A 20,326-nucleotide genomic window follows, 5' to 3' on the forward strand; every position below is an offset into this window, starting at 1 on the left:
GGCTGCTCGGATTTCTGGGCTGTCGGTCAGACAGACAGTTGCGCAGGTGATCGGACGCACAGGCGCACATAAGCAATAAACGCCTTTCCACCCCCCACCCTCGCCTTCTTCAATCAAAGGTCGTTTCCCAGAACCATTCCATAGTTCTAAGTAGCGGCCTTTGTTTCAGATAGATAGCACAACAGGTGCTGGGGAAAACCCCGCGATGGCGGAGTCCGTCCGGTCCGTCGCTTGGTTCCGGAAAATTCTGCCCGAGTTTGTCCTGTCCTTACCGAAACAAACTTAGACCCCTGGAAAACGCCCGGTGAGATGGAGGCACGCTGTCTGTGGCGTACCGAGACGTGCACAGGGAAATGACAGTCCGAAAAAGGATTTCGGACTGTCGGCAGGGGGTTTAGCACAGCTTCGAGGGTCCAACGAAGACAGCAGGACTTCACCGGAAACAACTCACTGGGAGACCTTTCCTGAAAGCAACATCGCGGAATCTTCCTTCATTCGGCGTTTTAGTTATCTAATGTAATTATTTAGCTTATTTATTGCTTGACATGCGATAAACAGCAAGGTCAGAATAATTAAAGAGACGATTTTACCTACAGTGTGTGTTCGATGGCGTGGAGTAGAGTAGGAGAGTCCCGTGTCTAGCAGTGCGTGGTTTCGGCTCTGGGCTCCAGCCCTCCACTCAATAAAGAAAAAAAAACCCTTATCACCTGCTCTTTTGAAAACACTACCAGTGTTAGATCAATTAGGCTGTTCAAATCTACATATCCTGTAAATGACTGGTGCCCTGTCTGGGATATATCCTTTCCTTAGGGCCATTGCATGCTGGGACAGGCTCTTAGAAAACGGTTAGAAAATGGATGGACGTACAAATCACCTTTTAATATCTGTTTAGCTTCCTATCTGTGCCTGTCTTTGTCTTCCTATCTGCCTTTCCACCTCTGTCTAGAAATCTGAACTGGCATAGGTACAGAGTAATGAATGATATGCACAGTAATAATATATATTGCTACAGTATATACTGTACATATAAACTCTTCCAACATTTATCACGTCTTCTTCTTCTTCACTTTTTCCTGACCTTGTTATTTTCTGCTGCATTCCCAAGGCCAGGGAAATATGTGCTTGTGACACACACACACACACACACACACACACTCTCTGCCCACTCCCCAAACTGCTCTGATCAAACCCTCTGGAATCTGTCAACGTGACGTCTCTCCTGCTCCAAACAGGCGCTAACCTGTGCTGCCTGGGACACCCCCCAGCCTCGCTGGCGCGCCCATGTTTCCACAGAACCCTGCCGGATGTCACTGGTCCTCCCCTCTCCCCTTCCGTGCCCTTTCCGAAGTGTTCAGTCTGAACCAGCAGTCGTGTCAGAACAACGCCGCCCCCCTTTTTTCTTTAAATCCCAGATTATGTTACAAATTCCGATGTATTTGTTTTGGTGTAGATTTGCGGTCGGCAGAAACGTGTCAAGTGAGTGCATCATCACAGGAGCCGGTCCAGGCTCCCTCGGAGCGTACTTCAGGACCCTATGCAGACGGTCTTTTTTTTACAAAATATTCTTTATTCCGTATGGACATCTCAAAAAGGAAAAACATTCTCACACAAAATAAACATTGCATGCAATAAAACATTCTGTCCAGTGGTGATTGTCCGTTATCAAGCTGTGCAAGTGGGGGTGGATTTGCGCAATTAAGAGACTCCCTCCAAGCCCTACCACTTGCTATTGTCCATTGTCCTGCACAGGGCCCTAAATCCTCTCCAGCGCTCCCTTGCCGTAGGGAAACCCCATTTGGTGACGTTGTGGTTCATCCTCCTTCTGAGGTCCGCTATGTTGTGCCGGATGAGAGTGTTCCTGGCGTCCCACAGGCCTTTTTTTGTGAGGGACAGCAGCAGCCCCAGTAGGAACAGTATAATCCGGAAGTAAGTGGAGAAGGACATCAGGGGAAGGGGGGCTGACAGACAGGGGGCCAGGCACTCCGAGCACCGGACTCAGACAGTCAGGATGCCGTGATGAAGCCTATGCCATCGGGTCTCTCCTGGACCGGCTGGTAGGCGGACTTCTGGGCGTCCATCTCCCAGTGCTGAGCCCGGAATATCGAGAGCGCCAGGCTTAAATAAGGAGGGGCAAAACAGGGGGACAGGTGGAAGTAATCAGGTGAAATACGAAAGAGCCGGGGCGCCCCTAAGAGGAGGGATTATGATCGTGACAGGCCTCAAACAGATTGAAGGTGTGAAGGGCTGGGATTAGTCAGAGTGACAGTTCTCCGTTTCCTAATCCCCGTTCCCTTCAGCCTGTCCCTAAACAATCCGATGTTAAGAGCAGGTGTCTCCCCCGTGCCTCCGCAAAAACATATGACTGAGAGCAGGAGTCTTGGAAGACAAGTCCAGAAGAGAAATGAGTTTGAATCTAGATGTGATCCCATAATTCTAGTCCCTTTGACCATTAGTAGCTCATCGAACCCAGGATCTCATTCAGCGGTGTCTTGAAAGAAGCCAGGATCTGGGCTCCACCAGCACGGCTGGCTAGTGGCCCAGAGGGACCTGTTGGAGTTGCCTCGGCCCCCCGTGTCACCTGCTGCTGCACTGAACCGCGAGAGCAACGCTAGAAAAGCACAACCGGAAGGAATTCTTGAGGTTTTCCTGAAATGGCCAAAAGAAAGTGTCAGCTCCGGGAACCGGAAATCTGCTAGAAGAGCCCAGTGCTGGTTCAAAAGAAGCATGAGCTCTTGGTTTTGTCTGAAAAAAAAAACATGGACTTGTGAGAACAATACTGTATAAAAAGGAAAATTTGCTCTGTCCGTCTGAGGAAGTGACGAGAGAGAGGAAAGCAGTAGTCGTAGTTTGATTTTTACTTCTTCTTGTTTTTTTTAAGTAGAGTTAGATCGGAGACTAGTGGCACAGTGAATACGTTTTTAGTTTTCTACAGTACTTTAAGTTGCTTTGTTATTTTTTTCCTTTTCCGCTTGAGAAGACCTCTGTAATCGGTAAGCTCATTGTTTTCTCTTTTCCCCTGCTCGCTTAGCCCTCCTAAGTATCGCCATATAAATCCTGTTCTGCTTTAAATCTGTGATCCCTATAAGGCTTCTAAATAAAGAGTTTGTTGCTTTCCTCCTGGGAAAAACTAAGGTTGCTGCTGGAAGAGGCGTTAGTGGGGCCAGCAGGGGGCGCTAACCCTGCGGCTCATGTGGGTCCTAATGCCCCAGTATAGTGACGGGGACACTATACTGTAAACAGGCGCCGTCCTTCGGATGAGACGTAAAACCGAGGTCCTGACTCTCTGTGGTCATTAAAAATCCCAGGGTGTTTCTCGAAAAGAGTAGGGGTGTAACCCGGTGTCCTGGCCAAATTTCCCATCGGCCTTTATCAATCATGGCCTCCTAACAATCCCCCTCTATAAATTGGCTTAATTACTCTGCTCTCCTCCCCACTGATAGCTGATGTGTGGTGAGCGTTCTGGCGCACTATGGCTGCCGTCGCATCATCCAGGTGGGGCTGCACATTGGTGGTGGTGGAGAGGAGTCCCCATTACCTGTAAAGCGCTTTGAGTGGAGTGTCCAGAAAAGTGCTATATAAATGTAAGCAATTATTATTATTATTATTATTATTATTATTATTATTATTATTATTATTAAAAGCTTGCCTCTCAGATCTGACCTTATCTGGCCAGTTAGGGTCGCCTTTGGAGCCTCTCCAGAGGAATTAGCCTTGCAGGAGCACTGGGAGGACTACAACAGCTCTGCCCAGGGGTTTTAGGGTTTGTGCCCCGCAGGGGCAGGAGACTCAGTAGTGCCAGGGAAGTGTCCTTCTCCAGGTAACTCCTGTGCTTTGCTAGTTGAGCTGCAACAAAGGCTTCCAAGGACAAACCCCCTGGTCTTGACCCACAGGGTAGAGTGAGTCCGTGGGCCTGACAGAAGGTTGTTCCATACTCCCACATCCCTTGGTGTAAAGACGTGCCTCCTGTTCTTGGTTTTACGCAGTCTTCCCTGTAGTATCCACTGGTGTTTCCTCTGCTTGGTGTTTCACTGTTTGCTCAGAAGAAGTCCACAAGGTAGACCTTTTTGATGCCTTTGAGGATTTCGCATGATATCATTGTTGTGACACGTGTGTTTGAATAAACTAACCACCTTTATGTGCACCCCTGCTTCCTACAACACAGGATCGTGTGCATCTGCCAGCCCTTCTTCCCTATAGAGAGTTCACTTCCCAGGGATAGAATCCGAGCAGGTTTCTCCCGGTCTTGCCCAATCTTCAGTATCGGGCCACAGAGGAGCAATAACATATCAATCAACCAATCAATCAATCGTTTATTGAGGTCTATAAGGGATATAGTGCCCTTTGCATCAGCTTTCTACAGAACCGCCCAGCGGTTGACAGTGTTGCATAGGAACAGCAGGCCACGTGGGCAGAGGGGAGAGGGGGTCTGGAGACATGTGATCTTTACCAGCATACTAAATGAGTTGAATGTCCATCTGAGGCCCCTGAGAGCAATAGGGTGTGGGCGTGTTCATTGCACACGATCACCAAAGTGCTCTGCTGACCACGACTCCTGCTTCAGCGGTCAAAGCGAAATTGTTCCAAGGGTTTAGAAATGGGAGAGTTATGGGCAGCTCACGTCATCTGATACTCTGCGGCTCTCCATCTCCGGAGTGGGGCTGCCTTATCCAATAACAGCAACACATGATCCATTTACTGCGAAAGCCCATCAATCGTCATCAGCCTGAAGCAAGGGGAAGGATGCACAGATAACATGCTCACTCATCAGGGGGGTGAAAGGATATCACCAGGCTGTGCAAACCCATCAGTTAAGTCCTGCGCTCCCAGGAGACCCCTGTGTTTGCTGCTTTTCATGCCAACTGGGATAGGCTTGCTCTTTTATACTTTTTTCTGCACTCAGGCCTTGGTTTCAAAAATACCTTAAATACCTTGTCCAACAAATTAGGAATTTGCTACTTTATTTCTGTCTAATTGGCTCTTAAAAGATAGCTATTAGGAACGTTAAATTAGGTGATATAATATTAGGAATGACCCTGAATCCCACACTCCCACAGTGTCTGATTGTTCTCTTTCTAAATGGGTTGATAGCAATTACAAACTCTTCTCCTAGAACACAGATGATACTGTAGTAGCAAAACCCACAGGCCAGGCCGCAAGGGTCTCTCACCCAGGACCAGGGCTGTCAGTGAACGATGTGTTCCCTTGGCACATCAGCACAGTGGCTCAGAGAAACAGACATCCTGGGAATAGCAACACAGGCCAGGAAAGCTATTACAGATCCCTGCTAAATTAATACAACACCGTTTCCGGAAGCAAACAGTCATCCCAATCTGCAAGTAGTAGTGAGTGTAGTTTCAGTTACATATCTCCAGAGATCTCTGCATTTCTTTGACACTGAAGTCACGTACACAACACCAGACACGGAATGGAGCAGACACAAACACCCCAGTACCCTGTATGCCTTGGCTTTGTGCATCCTGCAGATCCTGACACCAAAGAAAAAGAAAAAGAAAAAGGATTCGTGTCGGAATTTACCATATAATGCTCTCACACCTATCACACAGTCTTTCAGACTGAAAGGAGATGGAGAATGAGCTTCATCGACATGGCTGAAACAATGATGCTGCTCTCGAAAGCTTGTGAGACATTGAGCACATAAGATGCTTGAGCTTTTCCCGGACATGTGCCCCAAGGCACAGCCCATCTTGGGGAGTGTCTGATTGGTCCACCCAGCAGGACACACCCCCAACAGACAGCAGTGGAACACACAGACTGTCAGCCTGCAACTCAAAAGCACAGAGATGTCGGTTCTCACAGACTGAAGCGTGGTGCAACTAATAAGACAGGAGGCAGACAGACAGGAAAGCCAGCGCTGATGTGCAGCCAGCCACTGCACAGTAACAGGGCTTGAAGGATAAAGAGAAAGTCTCAACAGTTCTTTCAATATTTGGAGAATTATCCCTTGCATAGCAAGCACCGGGACAGGAGACCTCCAGGGAACACCAGTCTGCTGCTGGACGTGATGGGGACAGTGTGCTACAGGATGTGCCAACATCCAGATAAGATGTTACCAAGTCAGCTCTTGGGAGCTAGGCAAGGCTGGGCCTGGTCAGTACTGGGACAGGACACCTCCAGGGAAACCAGGTCGCTGCTATCAGTGATGTTAATGGACCAGCAGGTGGTGACAAGTTCCACTCTTTACAGTCTGACCTCCTCTCTCCTCCACCAGTGGGGCTGCACTGGCAGTGGCTATTGCACAGAAATACTTTAAATGAGGCTTAAACTGTCTGAGAGACTAAACAGACAGAAGATACCTATGGTAGGGCCTTACTGTACAGACTGAAGTGGCAGGTTATGGTCTTTCTTTACTGAACACAAAGTGTACAGACCTTTCCCCTAGATGGCAAGAGCACATGTTTCTCCCTAATCTGCTACCGCCTGCAGTGATACTAGAAGTACAACCTCCTGGCCTTCCCCGGTGGTACAAACCGACCCATTCCCACCCCACGACGCACCCCATACTGCCTGGAAAGATGGCAAAGAGCTCTTAAATCCCAGTCTCCCCCAGTCCAATCCGTCTCCCAGCCCTAGGGGGTATTTCTCTCAGCTGTCCAAGGTCACGTCCCCCTGCTGCAGTATCCATTGCGTGATGTGGCCGTGCGGGGGTCTGTTTCATGTCCCTCTCGGTGCAGGCTGTGGGGGAGATAACTCCGCGCTGGCGGGACTGGAGACAATGTAGTGATTGTGGAGCCTGTGTTACTGACAAGAAAGCATGTGTGACTTGTGTTGTTATTATTAGAAGTGCCCTGGCAGTTTCTCCCTGTCATCTGACATTTGCTGCAGGATAGGGGAATTTTTCCATTACTGTTTTTAGGGGGATTTTAATTTTTGTTTTTTTTTCTTTATTCATTTTTAGGTGAAACCACTTCATTTGAGCCTGGTTTTCACAAAAGTGAGTGCTGGACGTGATGGGGACCAAAATGGGTCCAAAATGCCTCATATTACTGCTAGTTTGTACTGAATAGCGTCATTGTTTAAGCTTGGTCACTCTGCACACATGACTCTGTTCCTGCTGTTTTATGTTACTGCTGATAAGGGCATCGGACGGGCAGCATGGTGGCGCAGTGGTTAGCAATCCAGCCTCAGGGCACTGGGGCCCTGGGTTTGATTCCTGGGGCACTGTCTGTGTGGAGTTTGCATGTTCTCCCCATGTTCACGTGGGCTTCCTCCCACAGTCCAAAAACATACTGGTAGGGTCACTGGATTCTGGGCACACTGGCCCAGATGTGAGTGTGCGTGTGTCTGTATTTATATCAGTGCGCCCTATGATGGACTGTACCCCACCTTGGGCCCACGGCCCTGAATGGGATGAAGCCGTTAGAAAATGGATGGGGGATAATATCATTATCATTATCAAGCAGCAGTGGAGAGGCTGCTTTCTGTTTTTCTGCTTCTAAATTATTGAACTCACTACCACTTTTTATTAGGCAGTCAGGCTCGGTACACTGCTTTAAAAAAATCTTTTTAATGTAGCTTTTAGTTTAAATGGTCCTTTGTTCTTTCGATTGATCTTTCTTTTTTATTGATCTTTGATTCTTCTTATTTTATTACAATTGCCCTCATTTTTATTTCTTTTTCAAGCATAAATTGACATTTATGTTGCTTTACTGTATTACTGTGTTCTCCTTTACAACTTGAAAGTATATCTCTTAATTTTAAGATTTTATTTTTAAGCTTGGTTTGTAAAGCACTTTGAGCTGCCATTTGTATGAAGGGTGCTCTATAAATAAAGTTAATTATTAGGATTATTATTATTTTTATTCACTAGCTACAATATTTACTGCGCTTAATTATGGATTATTTAAATATCTGCATTATTCATCTATTAGCTGAGCACCTGCAAAAATGGGTATGAACTCCCTCTGGCAGGGTGGCCATCCTGGATGGAGTCTGTACCTGTCTGGTACAGGAAAAGGAAGGAAATCCAAGGAACAGCTGTAAACAGCTGTGTGACTCAGGAACTCGCTGCCACATTTTAAACTGCGGCTTGCATTCCAGATCTTGGATGCAAACGGTGAGCAGAAAATGAATTTCAAGAATAAAAAAGATATGATCCTAGGACCGATTTCACTTTGCCAGGGGGAAAAGGCTTTCAAAACCGAGAACAGGAGGTACTTCTTTACACAAAGGGTTGTGGGAGTGTGGAACGGGCTGCCCCGTCACATTATCTGATACTGAAAGCTGATGCCTTGGCCAATTTCAGGACACTGATCCATCATCGGGAGATCAGCTATGTGAATATTGGTTTCGCAAAGTGAAAGAAATTAATCTGGGAGACCGTGCGTATTTCCGTACGAATCACAATTAATATTTATCGAGTAATTCTCGCTTCTTTGTTTTAACAGAAAGACGTTTAGGAAAGTTCGCTTCATTTACTGACTGAACCGGCCCCGTTCTAGAAAATCCTATACTGGATTGCCTTATCAGGATAGTCCGTGGCCTATGTCCTATGATAAAAGATACTTGGAGCTGTATAAGGGGCCCTTATAGACGTTTTAATGCTGAACTCTGCTACACAATAAACTAATTCACGCTCCGTTTATTGCTTCCAGTTTATTGTTAAAAGACGGTGCTATTCAAGACTATCGCAGTCACAGTACCGGCCAAGCTGCTTTGGTGGGTCAGTCGCTCGTCATGTGTGCCGCTCGCTCGTTGCCAATAGCAGCTTGTGTCGGACACTGCGGAGCGGTCCAGATAAGGTGAAGTTTCCTTTGATTTCCATGATGGGCCAAGCCGTGTAGTTCGATTGGCGCCTCTTCCTAAAACAAAGGGGACGTTTTGCTCCTAACAGCAGATTTTTGGCCACTGACTGGAAACAACACACCCATGCGGGTTTGTGTTCCTGCGGAATGTAGTTTAAGCGACTGATCTCCGACGCTTGCGCACCCCAGTCTGTGTACGTGTGTGTGTGTGTTTGTATTTTGGGAGGAGTTAAGCGTGAAAAAAACATTGAAAACAAATAATGTCGATTCATACCGGGGGACCGTGAAATTTCTCCTTGAAAGAAAATGAAAGAGTGAAAAGTGGGAGCCCCAGAGGCGCGTTAACACGTCGTGAACCCCGGGTCCTGCTGTTTTTTTCCGTCCACTTGTAAGTGTGGCGACCCGGGAATCGGTTTTCCCTCTAGACGGGATTAATCCCACCGCAAGTGTCAGAGCCGGGAAGCGGGCGAGACTCCTCCCCCTCGCCTGTCGCTGCTCAAAACCAGCCTGCGCTCCGGCCAGCCGTCATTGCGATCGCACTGAGACAGCAGCGGCATCAGACAAGCGCCGCAGAGACACAGACACAGCCAGGGCGGTGCCAGAGCACTACATACAGTAACTGTACAGGAGATAAGGTAGGCTTGAGTGGGTTCGGTATTTAGCTATATATGCGTGTTAGGTCAACGACAGCTTCAGACAGAAGGCAAATCAACCCTTTGCAGTCTTTTCTCGGCTACTTCAATCTCAGGATAAACTGATGTTGTTTTAAAAAAAAGTTACGTGATTGGTATATGCTGGTAAATTTGCGGCACGATGTGTTGACAGCACTTATATTTACTGTAGACCAGTGTCATAAAATCTCGGGTTTAAAAATGTAGAGAGGTGATCTCATTAGCTCCCAATGGTGGAGAAGCGGTATTCAAGAGATCGGAGTGGGTTGACGAATACCCAGGGAAATGTATTAACGGCAGCAGAAACGTCCATGTCCCGCATTATCCGATAATACGAACATCATATACTCCACACAGAAAGGATGGGAACATTTTATCTCCCCCTCAGTGTAGTACCGGGCAGAAACCGACTGTTTTCGACGTGCGCAGCGCCATTTTAAACTCCAGCGTCAGGGATGTACAGTAGGATGCGATGCGCGGTAGAGCGGAGCTCAAAGCGAGGAAGTAACGGTCGCGCTCGAGCGAGGATAACTGGCCGCTCGGGGCACCACGCCACGAGCCGAAGCTGTTCTGAAAGCCCGTGTTCCGCGCGCACGGAGCGCGCGCACGCCATCTACACAGACAGGCGCAGGTGCCGCCGCCGGCGCGCGGACCCGGGCGGGGGGGGGACACGGGCGCGCTCGTGCGTTCTAACATATGTGCGGTAGATCAGCGTAGATGGAGACAAGGAAGGGCGGGGGCGAATTTCTCCACCCCAGGATCGGGGGTTGGAGTAGAGGTCTGCACGGGCGTGAAATTGAAGCCCGACCCGACCGAGCCCGAATGGTACTGCCCAATCTGAAAGCCGAACCCTAAATCGGTCACTCTATTCCTCTCAGAGCGAGTAGACACAGGTGCACACACACACAGACGGATTCTGTGTCGGCTGCTGTGCGCTTGAGTTGATAGAAAATCCCGTGCGCCGAGAAAAAACTGGTATTTTATCAATCTGTAATACTTGTGAAAGTGGGGAACGGCTGATATCCGTTAGCTAGGCACTGTAGGCTCTGTTACACACATACGAGAGAGAGAGAGCGAGAACGGGCGAGCGCGTTACGAATTTCTTCTAATAAAAATACATTTAAAACATAAAGTAATAAGAATTCATTTTCACTTAGAAGAAAACAAGTTGTACGTGTACGAAGTTGTACGTGAAAAACCGACCTGAACCCGGCCCGAAACCCGATACTTGGGGTCGGGTAGCAGACCTCTAGGTTGGAGTAGAGTAGACAGCGCGTCGTCACTGGGCACTGAACTCGGAACACTGGAAAACGAGAAAGCATTGAATATTAGTATAGAAACACAAATAGTTCACACCCATAGATCTGTAATTAATCGTTACAGGTAGTGCCACTGAAAGACGGTTTTAAAAGGGCATGGAGTTTGGGTGGCTCTATGGATAGTGCTGCTGCCCATTGGATCCTGGGCTCAGGTCTAGTCCTGGGTGCCTGTCTGTGTGGAGTTTGCATGTTCTGCTGGAAGGCTGTGTGGGTCTGTCATGTGCTCCAGCTTCCTTTTTTAGACATGCGGTTTAGGCTGATGGGTGTGTCTGATGCATCTCTGCGTGCGCATGTGTGTTTCTGTGCGTGTGCGTCTGTGCGTGTGAGCATATCTGTGTGTGCAATCGTGTCTATGTGTGTGTGTGTCTCTGTGTGTGCAATCGTGTCTGTGTATGTGTGTTTGTGTGTGTGTGTCTCTGTGTGTGCAATCGTGTCTGTGTATGTGTGTTTGTGTGTGCGTGTGTCTAGTCTGCTGGGTATCCTGGCTTGTGCCCTCTATCTCCTAGGTGAGTCTCCAGTGCCCCCAGGCTCAGGGGTTGCTGATCTTGTGCACGACAAAAAAGTGAAAGAGAAATGAGTCCTTATACCTGACATTCATTTACAGTATGTGTATTTATCCATGGCTAATTAATCTGCAGAGGGTTGTACATTAGTCCACGTTGTCCGCTGGTTATTCAGGATCTGATATTCTCACCTGTTCAGCCCAGTTTGTAAAGGCTGCAGCCTGTCCAGTTCATATTTCTGCCCAGCTCCGTTCCTGACCTGCCTCCTACAGTAGGTCGTGTCAGGTGTTCCCCTGCCTGGGCCTGATGAAGGTAACACTCCGCGTCACAAAGCCCTCTGGTAATCCCAGGACATCTTGAGGGGATTGTGCAACCTTTTGTTTTTCTTCAGGACAAAAATACCTTGTGAACGCAAGAGGAAAAACCATCCTGCGCGTTGTGTAGTGACATTGTGTGTGGTGCCGTTAGTGTGCGTTGTGCAGAGACACTGTGGGTGGTGCCCTGTTATTTTGCGTTGTGTAGAGACACTGTGTGTGGTGCCCCGTTAGTGTGCGTAGTGTAGAGACGCTGCGGGTGGTGCCCTGTTAGTGTGCGTTGTGTAGAGACACTGTGGGTGATGCCGTTAGTGTGCGTTGTGTAGAGACACTGTGGGTGATGCCATTAGTGTGCGTTGTGTAGAGACACTGTGGGTGATGCCGTTAGTGTGCGTTGTGTAGAGACACTGTGGGTGATGCCGTTATTGTGCGTTGTGTAGAGACACTGTGGGTGATGCCGTTATTGTGCGTTGTGTAGAGACACTGTGGGTGGTGCCCTGTTAGTGTGCGTTGTGTAGAGACACTGTGGGTGATGCCGTTAGTGTGCGTTGTGTAGAGACACTGTGGGTGATGCCGTTAGTGTGTGTTGTGTAGAGACACTGTGGGTGATGCCGTTAGTGTGCGTTGTGTAGAGACACTGTGGGTGGTTCCCTGTTAGTGTGCGTTGTGTAGAGACACTGTGGGTGATGCCGTTATTGTGCGTTGTGTAGAGACACTGTGGGTGATGCCGTTATTGTGCGTTGTGTAGAGACACTGTGGGTGATGCCGTTATTGTGCGTTGTGTAGAGACACTGTGGGTGGTGCCCTGTTAGTGTGCGTTGTGTAGAGACACTGTGGGTGATGCCGTTAGTGTGCGTTGTGTAGAGACACTGTGGGTGATGCCGTTATTGTGCGTTGTGTAGAGACACTGTGGGTGATGCCGTTATTGTGCGTTGTGTAGAGACACTGTGGGTGGTGCCCTGTTAGTGTGCGTTGTGTAGAGACACTGTGGGTGGTGCCGTTAGTGTGTGTTGTGTAGAGACACTGTGGGTGATGCCGTTAGTGTGCGTTGTGTAGAGACACTGTGGGTGGTGCCCTGTTAGTGTGCGTTGTGTAGAGACACTGTGGGTGATGCCGTTAGTGTGTGTTGTGTAGAGACACTGTGGGTGATGCCGTTAGTGTGCGTTGTGTAGAGACACTGTGGGTGGTTCCCTGTTAGTGTGCGTTGTGTAGAGACACTGTGGGTGATGCCGTTATTGTGCGTTGTGTAGAGACACTGTGGGTGGTGCCCTGTTAGTGTGCGTTGTGTAGAGACACTGGGTGATGCCATTATTGTGCGTTGTGTAGAGACACTGGGTGATGCCATTATTGTGCGTTGTCCCCATGTATGCGTAGATTTCCTCCAGGTGCTCTGGTTTCCTCCCACAGTCCAAAGACATGCTGCTGGGTTAATTGGCTTCTGGGAGTACTGGCCCTGGTGCGAGAGTGTGTGTTTGTGTCTGTGTGTTCCCTGTTCCCTGTTCCCTGTGATGCACTGGTGTCCTGTCCAACACCCTGCGTTGTGCCCAGTGCTTGCTGGGATAGGCTCCGGCTACACCTCGGCTCTGAATTAGGTGAAGGGTTAGAAAATGTGCAATTACTTCCTTTTTACCAAAACACACAAAGATGTCAAGAATAGCACAACTTACACATAACCAGAGAAAACATGACTGTGGTTAGCAAAAAAGCAGTACCACAAATATTGGTTGTAGCACCTCTTATGAAGAAGCAACAGTCAGACAGAAACAAAGGAAAATGCAAGCAGAGGAGAAGTGTTCAGCCGCTGTGGTAGAGGGCTGTGGGATGCAGGAACATGACATGACACAGAACTGGGCCAGGCTATAACTGTCCCATGCCCTGCAGAACATGTCCGAAGACGCGGAGCCGTTTAAATGCAAATTCCACAAATCAGTCATTTCTACTTTTTGAAACGCTCTGCCTCTGAGGCTTTGATTCAGTCGTTCAGGTGAAACCATGCATGTGGCATATTTGCGGATGTTAAGGAGCCTTGAATTATTAACTTTCTGGCCGATTACACCCAGCAGGCACATTCAGCTGACAGAATTTACAAAGTTTGGAAAGCAGAGTGACTGAATGCCGCTGAACGCATATGTAGCAAGAGTGTCGATGAAGCAGTTAAAGTCTGGATAGTTCGTCTTATTTTGTCTGCGCTCACCTGCCTGTGTAAACTGGCTCAAAGACTGAAGGTCTGAAATATTCATCGGCTTGTGCTGGCTTTTCTGGAGCCACGTGAAACCTGAAATAAGACCTGCCTGGTTGACCATAACAGTTAGCATGAGGGTAGTCATGTTTCCACTGGTCCACTGGTCCTCTCCCAGAAGCCTCCTGGGCCAGTGGCAAGTGGAGGTCAGGAGTCCTCTCTGTGACCTTCGACCTCTCTCTCCCGCAGGTGGTGGGACGCTGCAGCCATGCTTCGCCCTGCCTTTCGCCTCTCCCTGTTGGCTCTTCTTCTGCTCCTGGGCCTGCACTGCGACCCCGCCTGGGGCAAAGGTCGTGGGGGGGGCTCCCGGGGAGGAGGGTCAAAATCCAGCGGCAGCAAGGGCTCGAGCTGGAACTTCGGCAAGAGCAAGACGGGCCAGACGGGCAGCACGGGGCAGACGCGCAACACGGGGACCGCCGCCGGGAAGCCCAATCCTGGGAGCTACCCCAAGCAACAGTACCCGGCGGGGGGCTATCCTCAGCAGTATCCCAACCAGAACCCTGGGGGAGCTGGGGCAAATCCTGGCGGCTATCCAAACCAGTACCCCGCTGGGGGGTATCCCAACCAGAACCCAGGGAGGGCTGGGGCAAATCCTGGCGGCTATCCAAACCAATACCCCGCTGGGGGGTATCCCAACCAGAACCCAGGGAGGGCTGGGGCAAATCCTGGCGGCTATCCAAACCAATACCCCGCTGGGGGGTATCCGAATCAGTACCCCGGGGGATACCCCAATCAGTATCCGGCCAGAGGAGGGGTAAATCCGGGAGGCTATCCGAATCAGTACCCAGCGGCCGGGGGATATCCCCACGCCTATCCAGGGGGAGCAGGGTATCCGGGGGGTGGTCAGGGATGGGGGCAGCCAGCAGGGTACCCCAACTGGAACCCGAATAATAAATTCCCGAGCCCGAGGTTTGGGGGTTACGGTCACGGGGGGGGAGGCTACGGGGCCGGCGGCTCCCCCTTCTCCAGGACCGCGCAGGACATGGGCTACGGCCCGTCGCACAAGTCCAAGGGCTTCGGGAAGAAGGCGGCGATGGCGGCGGGTGTGGGCGTGGTGGCGGGCATGGCGGTAGGCTACGGCTTGGGCCGCTTCCCCCGGCCCAACTTCAACTTCCACAGCCCGGAGGAGGCGCACTACTACAACCACTACATGTGGCGGCGCTACGGCTCGCGCTCCACCGACGAAAACGACTACGGCCGCGACTACCAGTACAACCCACCGCCACAGGGCTACGACAGCTTCATGGACAACTGCATGAAGAGGCCCGACCTCCTGCCACAGCCCGAGGCCACTCCCCCGCCGGCGAGTGACGGCCCCGCCCCCGGACACACCCCTGGCAACGCCCCCGGCAACCCCGGGGCCGAGCCCAACGGCACGCTGCCCAGCCAGGTGAATAACAGCACCGCCAACGGCACCCAGGCTGTGTCCGATGCCGGTTTGGCGATGCCCTCACCACAGGGCACAGGGCCTGACGGGGAGGGGCCAGGCATCCCGAGCCCCAGCCTGGAAGAGCAGGAGCAGGACGACAACGACACCGTGAGCATCATGGAGATAGGCTACCCGGAGCTGATCGAGCAGCTGAAGGTCCGCCGCTGCGTGGAGATGTACATCACCTACTCCGACAGCTACCTGCAGAAGCAGACAGACACCCGCGGTGCGCCCAACCCCAAGGGGGCGGGGACTCAACAGCTCCCCCTCTGTCAGGGGCTGGTACTGCTGGTCACAACCTCTCTCACGCTACTGACCAGCACCCTACTGCTGCAGTGATCCTGAAACGGAAAGAACAGTAAAATCAACCCCCCCCCCCCCCGACTAGGGGACCACACAGACTTCTCAGAGGGCGTGGAGCAGGGAGAGCAGCAGCGATGTAGAGAAGTTGCCCTAGCTAGCGTAAAAAAACCAACCCCTTTAGTTGGGATGTGGTTCTCACAGCTCCAGGCTTTTCAAGCCTTTTTAGCCTCCCTGCATTCTTATTGTTCTATAACCGAACTGGTGCATTCGTGCACGGGCTCCTCGTCTTCACCCCGAGAGGACAAGGGCAGCCCCTGCCCCTGAAACTACCGACAAAGCACCTTGTTTATGAAGCCTGCACTGTACATGTCTGTGCATGAATCCTAAAACAGCTACAGCATACACACTGCCCTGCAAAGACTTAGACCTTCTGCGTGCTCGCTCAGAGACATCCCAGCCATTTCGTTTCAAGCTCACAGTGAGTCCTGAGAGAGCTGCCTCTTCGCCTGTCAGCTCTCTGGAGGTGTGGAGAGGAATGGACCGTGTCAACGAGGGACACTTGACAGCGGGCCGATTAGATTGCTTGATGAACTTGATGGATGAGCTGCTAGAGTCCTTCATATCGGCTGCTCATGTATTGTGTACCTTGCGTGGCTTTATAACGATTCAGATCAATGTTAATTAGTGATCCCCCTTGCTAAACAGGCTAAACACAAGGAAATGTTGTTGCCGTGTAGTGCAGTAGAAGCCTCAATGGAGAGTGAGTAAATCGCAGATGCTCATATTTTGCTTATTTGTAAACCTACTGTAGAGAATCCTGAATGTGCTTTGTTGTCTAAGACTTCTGCAAAGCAGCATACTGGCTGTAGAAGAAGTACAAAGTTGATGTTAACCTGGTCTTTTAAAACCAGTTTGTACTGTTATGCATTGTAATTGAATTCACTGCTTTCGAAGAGGTGCCCAGGGCCTGTAGAAGGAGGGGGAGGGGTGGGCTCTGGGGTCAGCAGAGCAGCGGTGGATAAATACAGGGCCGGTCACTGTGTGCCCCAGACCCAGCAGCCTCCGGGGGGCGAAGCAGAGCCACCTCAGGCTCTTCTACCGAGCCCTCGTGGGTCAGGGGCCGCGTTCGGCGGGTTCTGAAACCCAGCTCCCTCTGGGCCGGGTCCTGCCCGCCGATGTGCCCCGAGCCCCAGCTGCCCACACGCCGCCAATCCCTGCAGGAAGTGCCCGCCGCCGTTGGATAGCAGAAGAAGCGCTGGTGCCCCTTCCAGGGTTTCGGACCCCTCTTCGATCCCCACACATTTCTGGGGCCCCCGCACGCTACCGACTGTTTTATTGCTCCGTTACATGTGGAAACCTGACGGATCAGCTGGTGATGTGCACTCAGTAATGTACCCGCCCTCAATGCGTCGCCCCGGCCGGTTTATCGGCGAGGCACTGGAATGCTGTGTGTGTGTGTGTGTGTGTGTGTGGAGAATGTGCGCACACACGTGAGAAAGTGTGTGTGTGGAATAACCCCCCCCACACACACACACACAGACCCAGTAGTGGCTGGCGGCCACCCTTCAGGGGGTACTGCCCTAGAGAAATGCAATGCACTGCCAGTTTCGTTGCACTTTTTAAGAAAAGGCGGATTAAAAAAAAAAAAAGGAACAGGTGGCAGGCCTGAGAGCCCGGGGGTTTATCTGCACACGTCCCCGTTTCCTTGGTTTCTCCACGGGGACGCAAGTGAAACCCACACGAGCTCGGGCCAGAGCCTGTTACTGGAAAAAAAGTGAGACTCTGCTCTTCACCTGGAGTGATAAGAGCTGAAAAAAAAAAACATTATCTGGCTTCTCTCCTCCGAGACTAGCAGGAATATTTATATTGTATTTATACAGATAGCTAGAAACCTGTGCACACAGCTTTCTACAGTAGTTTTCAGATCCCATCACTTGACCCCTAACAACTGGACATCCATTAATCATTGCCTCAAATCCATATTGGCATTCCAGATTATTTATGGGAAGACTAGATCAATTCCAGCTTGTGCCGAGATGCAGCTAACTTACCTTATAACAATAGCGAGCTGCATCTTCCTTAAAGTCAACAGCGGGAAGATGGATGTTAGTAGTTGGCTCCCTTATACTGAATCTTTTTGCATGGAAGTGAATCGAAATATGAATGTTCTGTACATTTGGCCTGGTTTCACAGGAACTGTTTTGTTCGACACCCTGTGGCAAGTAAAACATGTTCATACAGCTGTGGTGTAGCAGGTTTCCTTCTCTGTTTCCCTGTCATACGTATACAAATACTTGTTAACTATGTGTCTATAAATATTGCATGAACAAGAGAACCTGCTGAACAGTGCTGTTGGTAAGATGGTTTAATATGGCCTGCACAGCAGTGCTGCTCTGTAGGGGGCAGTGGAGAGTGACAGTGACTGTGGGGCTCTTTATTCGTAGTTGTGGGGGCTAGTAGGTGTTCTCGTTTCTGTGGAGGTTCCACCATGAGACCTCAGCTCTGCAGCGGACTCCCTGTGTGAGTTACTGAGCCCCTGAGCCTACTTGAGCCCTGTCCTTCAGGAGAGACCTGTCCCAGAGGTCCGCATGTGCAACAATAAGTCACTTAGCTAGAGACAAATTCTTGGTCTCCATTACTTAACAGCTTAAGGCATTGGTAATAATCATGAATGAGGTGCAAATCACCACCTGCCTTGTGCCGGCACCCGCAGGTGCTGTACGGAACCATATGGTCTTCTGGTGTGTGGTCCACCTGGGCTAGGAGTGGCTGAAGTGGAGCGGGGTTTTGGCTAATTAATCCAAGGTTACATGCTAGTTAGCAGTTTCCAGTTCCCCATAAGCCCCCAGGACCGTGGCTCTCCTGCTGTGGTTCTGTAGAACTCTGGACCCAGCACTCTCCTGTAGGGCCACAGGCAGAACCTGACGGATCAGGAAGAGACGAGCCATCCTCTCTTGCAGCGATGTAGTTGTAGGAGGCAGGTTGTCGCGTAACTCATTGACGTGACAAAAGGAAAACCGCTGGATCGGATTTTCTTCGAGCACGAGCCAAGCGGGCTTGCGAGAGGATGACAAGCCGACCGGTTCTGTGCCGCGCTCTCTGCTGCCCGCTCTCTTCGGGGTGCGCAGACCGCAGGCCAGCGGAGTAATCCTGCTTCCCTTTGGGCAAATTGGAGATGACTGAGTCAAGGACGCAGCCTGCAGTGCGGTCTACACCAGGTGCAGTGGCTGACCGCGAGCTGGCGGGCGAGATTCAGAACCCAGCGCAGCCTGGGCACAGGACGCCAAGTCCCGGTGAAACTAACCGGCTGTGGAGACCCAGAGGGACTGGAACAGAAAGGAAAAGACCTGGACCTGTTTGAAAACGGACAGCGGGTCCTTTGCAATACCAGGAATGCTGATTCTTTGTGAATACGCCCCCACACAGATAAACCCTTAGCGTTTGCATACTGGGCTGAATTTACACACTGTGTATGAGCTTGTAAGAGTCTTTTCTGATGCGTTTCCACTTCCCTCTGCCCACTGAGTGCACCCGCTAGCTTACTGCATATCTCTGTATATAATCGCAGTCAAACACAATAAAGGACGCTGTGGGTTTTCGGGAAACGCCTTTCCTGCTTGTTTCTTTAAGACTCTCCCAGAGGAGTCCGGAAGAGGTCGGGCTCAGCAGGTACTGGCGCCGACCTGCAGTCAACAAAGACTCCCATACGTTCGCAGCAGGACTGCTCGCACTAAAGCGCCCGTGTCAAAGGTCAGAGCGAGGGCACCTGGGAAGGCAAGGTGGAGGGAGCTCTAGAACACAACAGCAGGTACACACGAGAGGCCAGCTGGCCCTTCTAGCCCCAGTGGCAGGTAGAAACTTATGGATTCGAGATACCCAACCCGCTCTCTCTGGTAAGAAGCCAGGGTGTTGGCATTAACAACATGGCGGGGAAGCCAGATCCACACTCCTGCCACCCTTAGTGTACGTGCCTCCTGTTCTCGGTTTTAAATGCACTTGCACACAGTTTCCACCTGGTTCATGTTGCGGTATTGATTCTGAAGAACCCTGCTGGGAGGATGATGTCAGTTCTTCTGAGGATTTTGAATGATACCATGGCTGTATTTGAATGGGCCAACTATCTTTACATGGACCCCCATGTTTTTAATATATGAAACAATATTAATGTATTAATATACTTCAACCTGTTAGTGCAGGACATTCTTTCAATCCCCAGAATGCTTCTGATTTACCTTCTCAGAACTGATTACAGAACAGCAACATCTGTTTGATAATGTGGAGCAAAACTATACGTGATATTCTAAATGAGGCCTCACTAGCGTGCTATACAATTTTAACTTAACATCCCCCCGATTTCAATTCTATGCTTACCTATACATTCTAATGTTCTGCTTACCTTGGGTTCCCCACAGCGTCTAGAAAGCTTCTGTTCCTTTAACAGCTGATTCCCTCACATGAGCTTGCAATCTCGAGCAGGTGGATCTCGAACCCGAGCTGTCTGCTGGGTCTCGAGCACAGGCAGGCAGCTCTTTCCAGAATTTGTAACATTTGTCCCAACAGTTCCTGCCCCTTCTCCCATTCCCCCTTCTGCAGAAAAATTGATTATTAAAAGTTGTTCTTAGGCTAAAAGCCTAAATGGATACACCTCTTTCCAACACAAAGCTTTATTTTCTGCCAGATGTTCTCCGGGCCACTCTTATAGGAGCGAGTGGCCCGGATCGGTTCTCTGGATCAGTCAGCTGTGAAACACCATGACCAACTTGAACCTTGTCTTGGACAACGATGC

The 20,326-nt window shown here is 50.3% G+C and overlaps 1 protein-coding gene across 1 annotated transcript; it reads left to right on the plus strand.

The window, feature by feature from the left end:
* The first annotated feature begins 9,238 nt into the window (after positions 1–9,238).
* Positions 9,239–19,145, plus strand: LOC148674453 (uncharacterized). Its single transcript, XM_088624578.1, has 2 exons — positions 9,239–9,397; positions 13,998–19,145. Exon 2 carries the CDS (start codon positions 14,017–14,019, stop codon positions 15,574–15,576), a length of 1,560 nt encoding a protein of 519 aa, XP_088480704.1. The 5' UTR covers positions 9,239–9,397; positions 13,998–14,016; the 3' UTR covers positions 15,577–19,145.
* Positions 19,146–20,326: the final 1,181 nt, after the last annotated feature.

Source organism: Lepisosteus platostomus, chromosome 3, assembly GCF_059453375.1.
Source record: "Lepisosteus platostomus isolate fLepPlt1 chromosome 3, fLepPlt1.hap1, whole genome shotgun sequence".
Classification (NCBI taxonomy): Eukaryota; Metazoa; Chordata; class Actinopteri; order Semionotiformes; family Lepisosteidae; genus Lepisosteus; species Lepisosteus platostomus.

Excerpts from the sequence above, each read along its gene's own strand:
- LOC148674453 (XM_088624578.1), top strand. The coding sequence starts at position 14,017 with ATGCTTCGCCCTGCCTTTCGCCTCTCCCTGTTGGCTCTTCTTCTGCTC.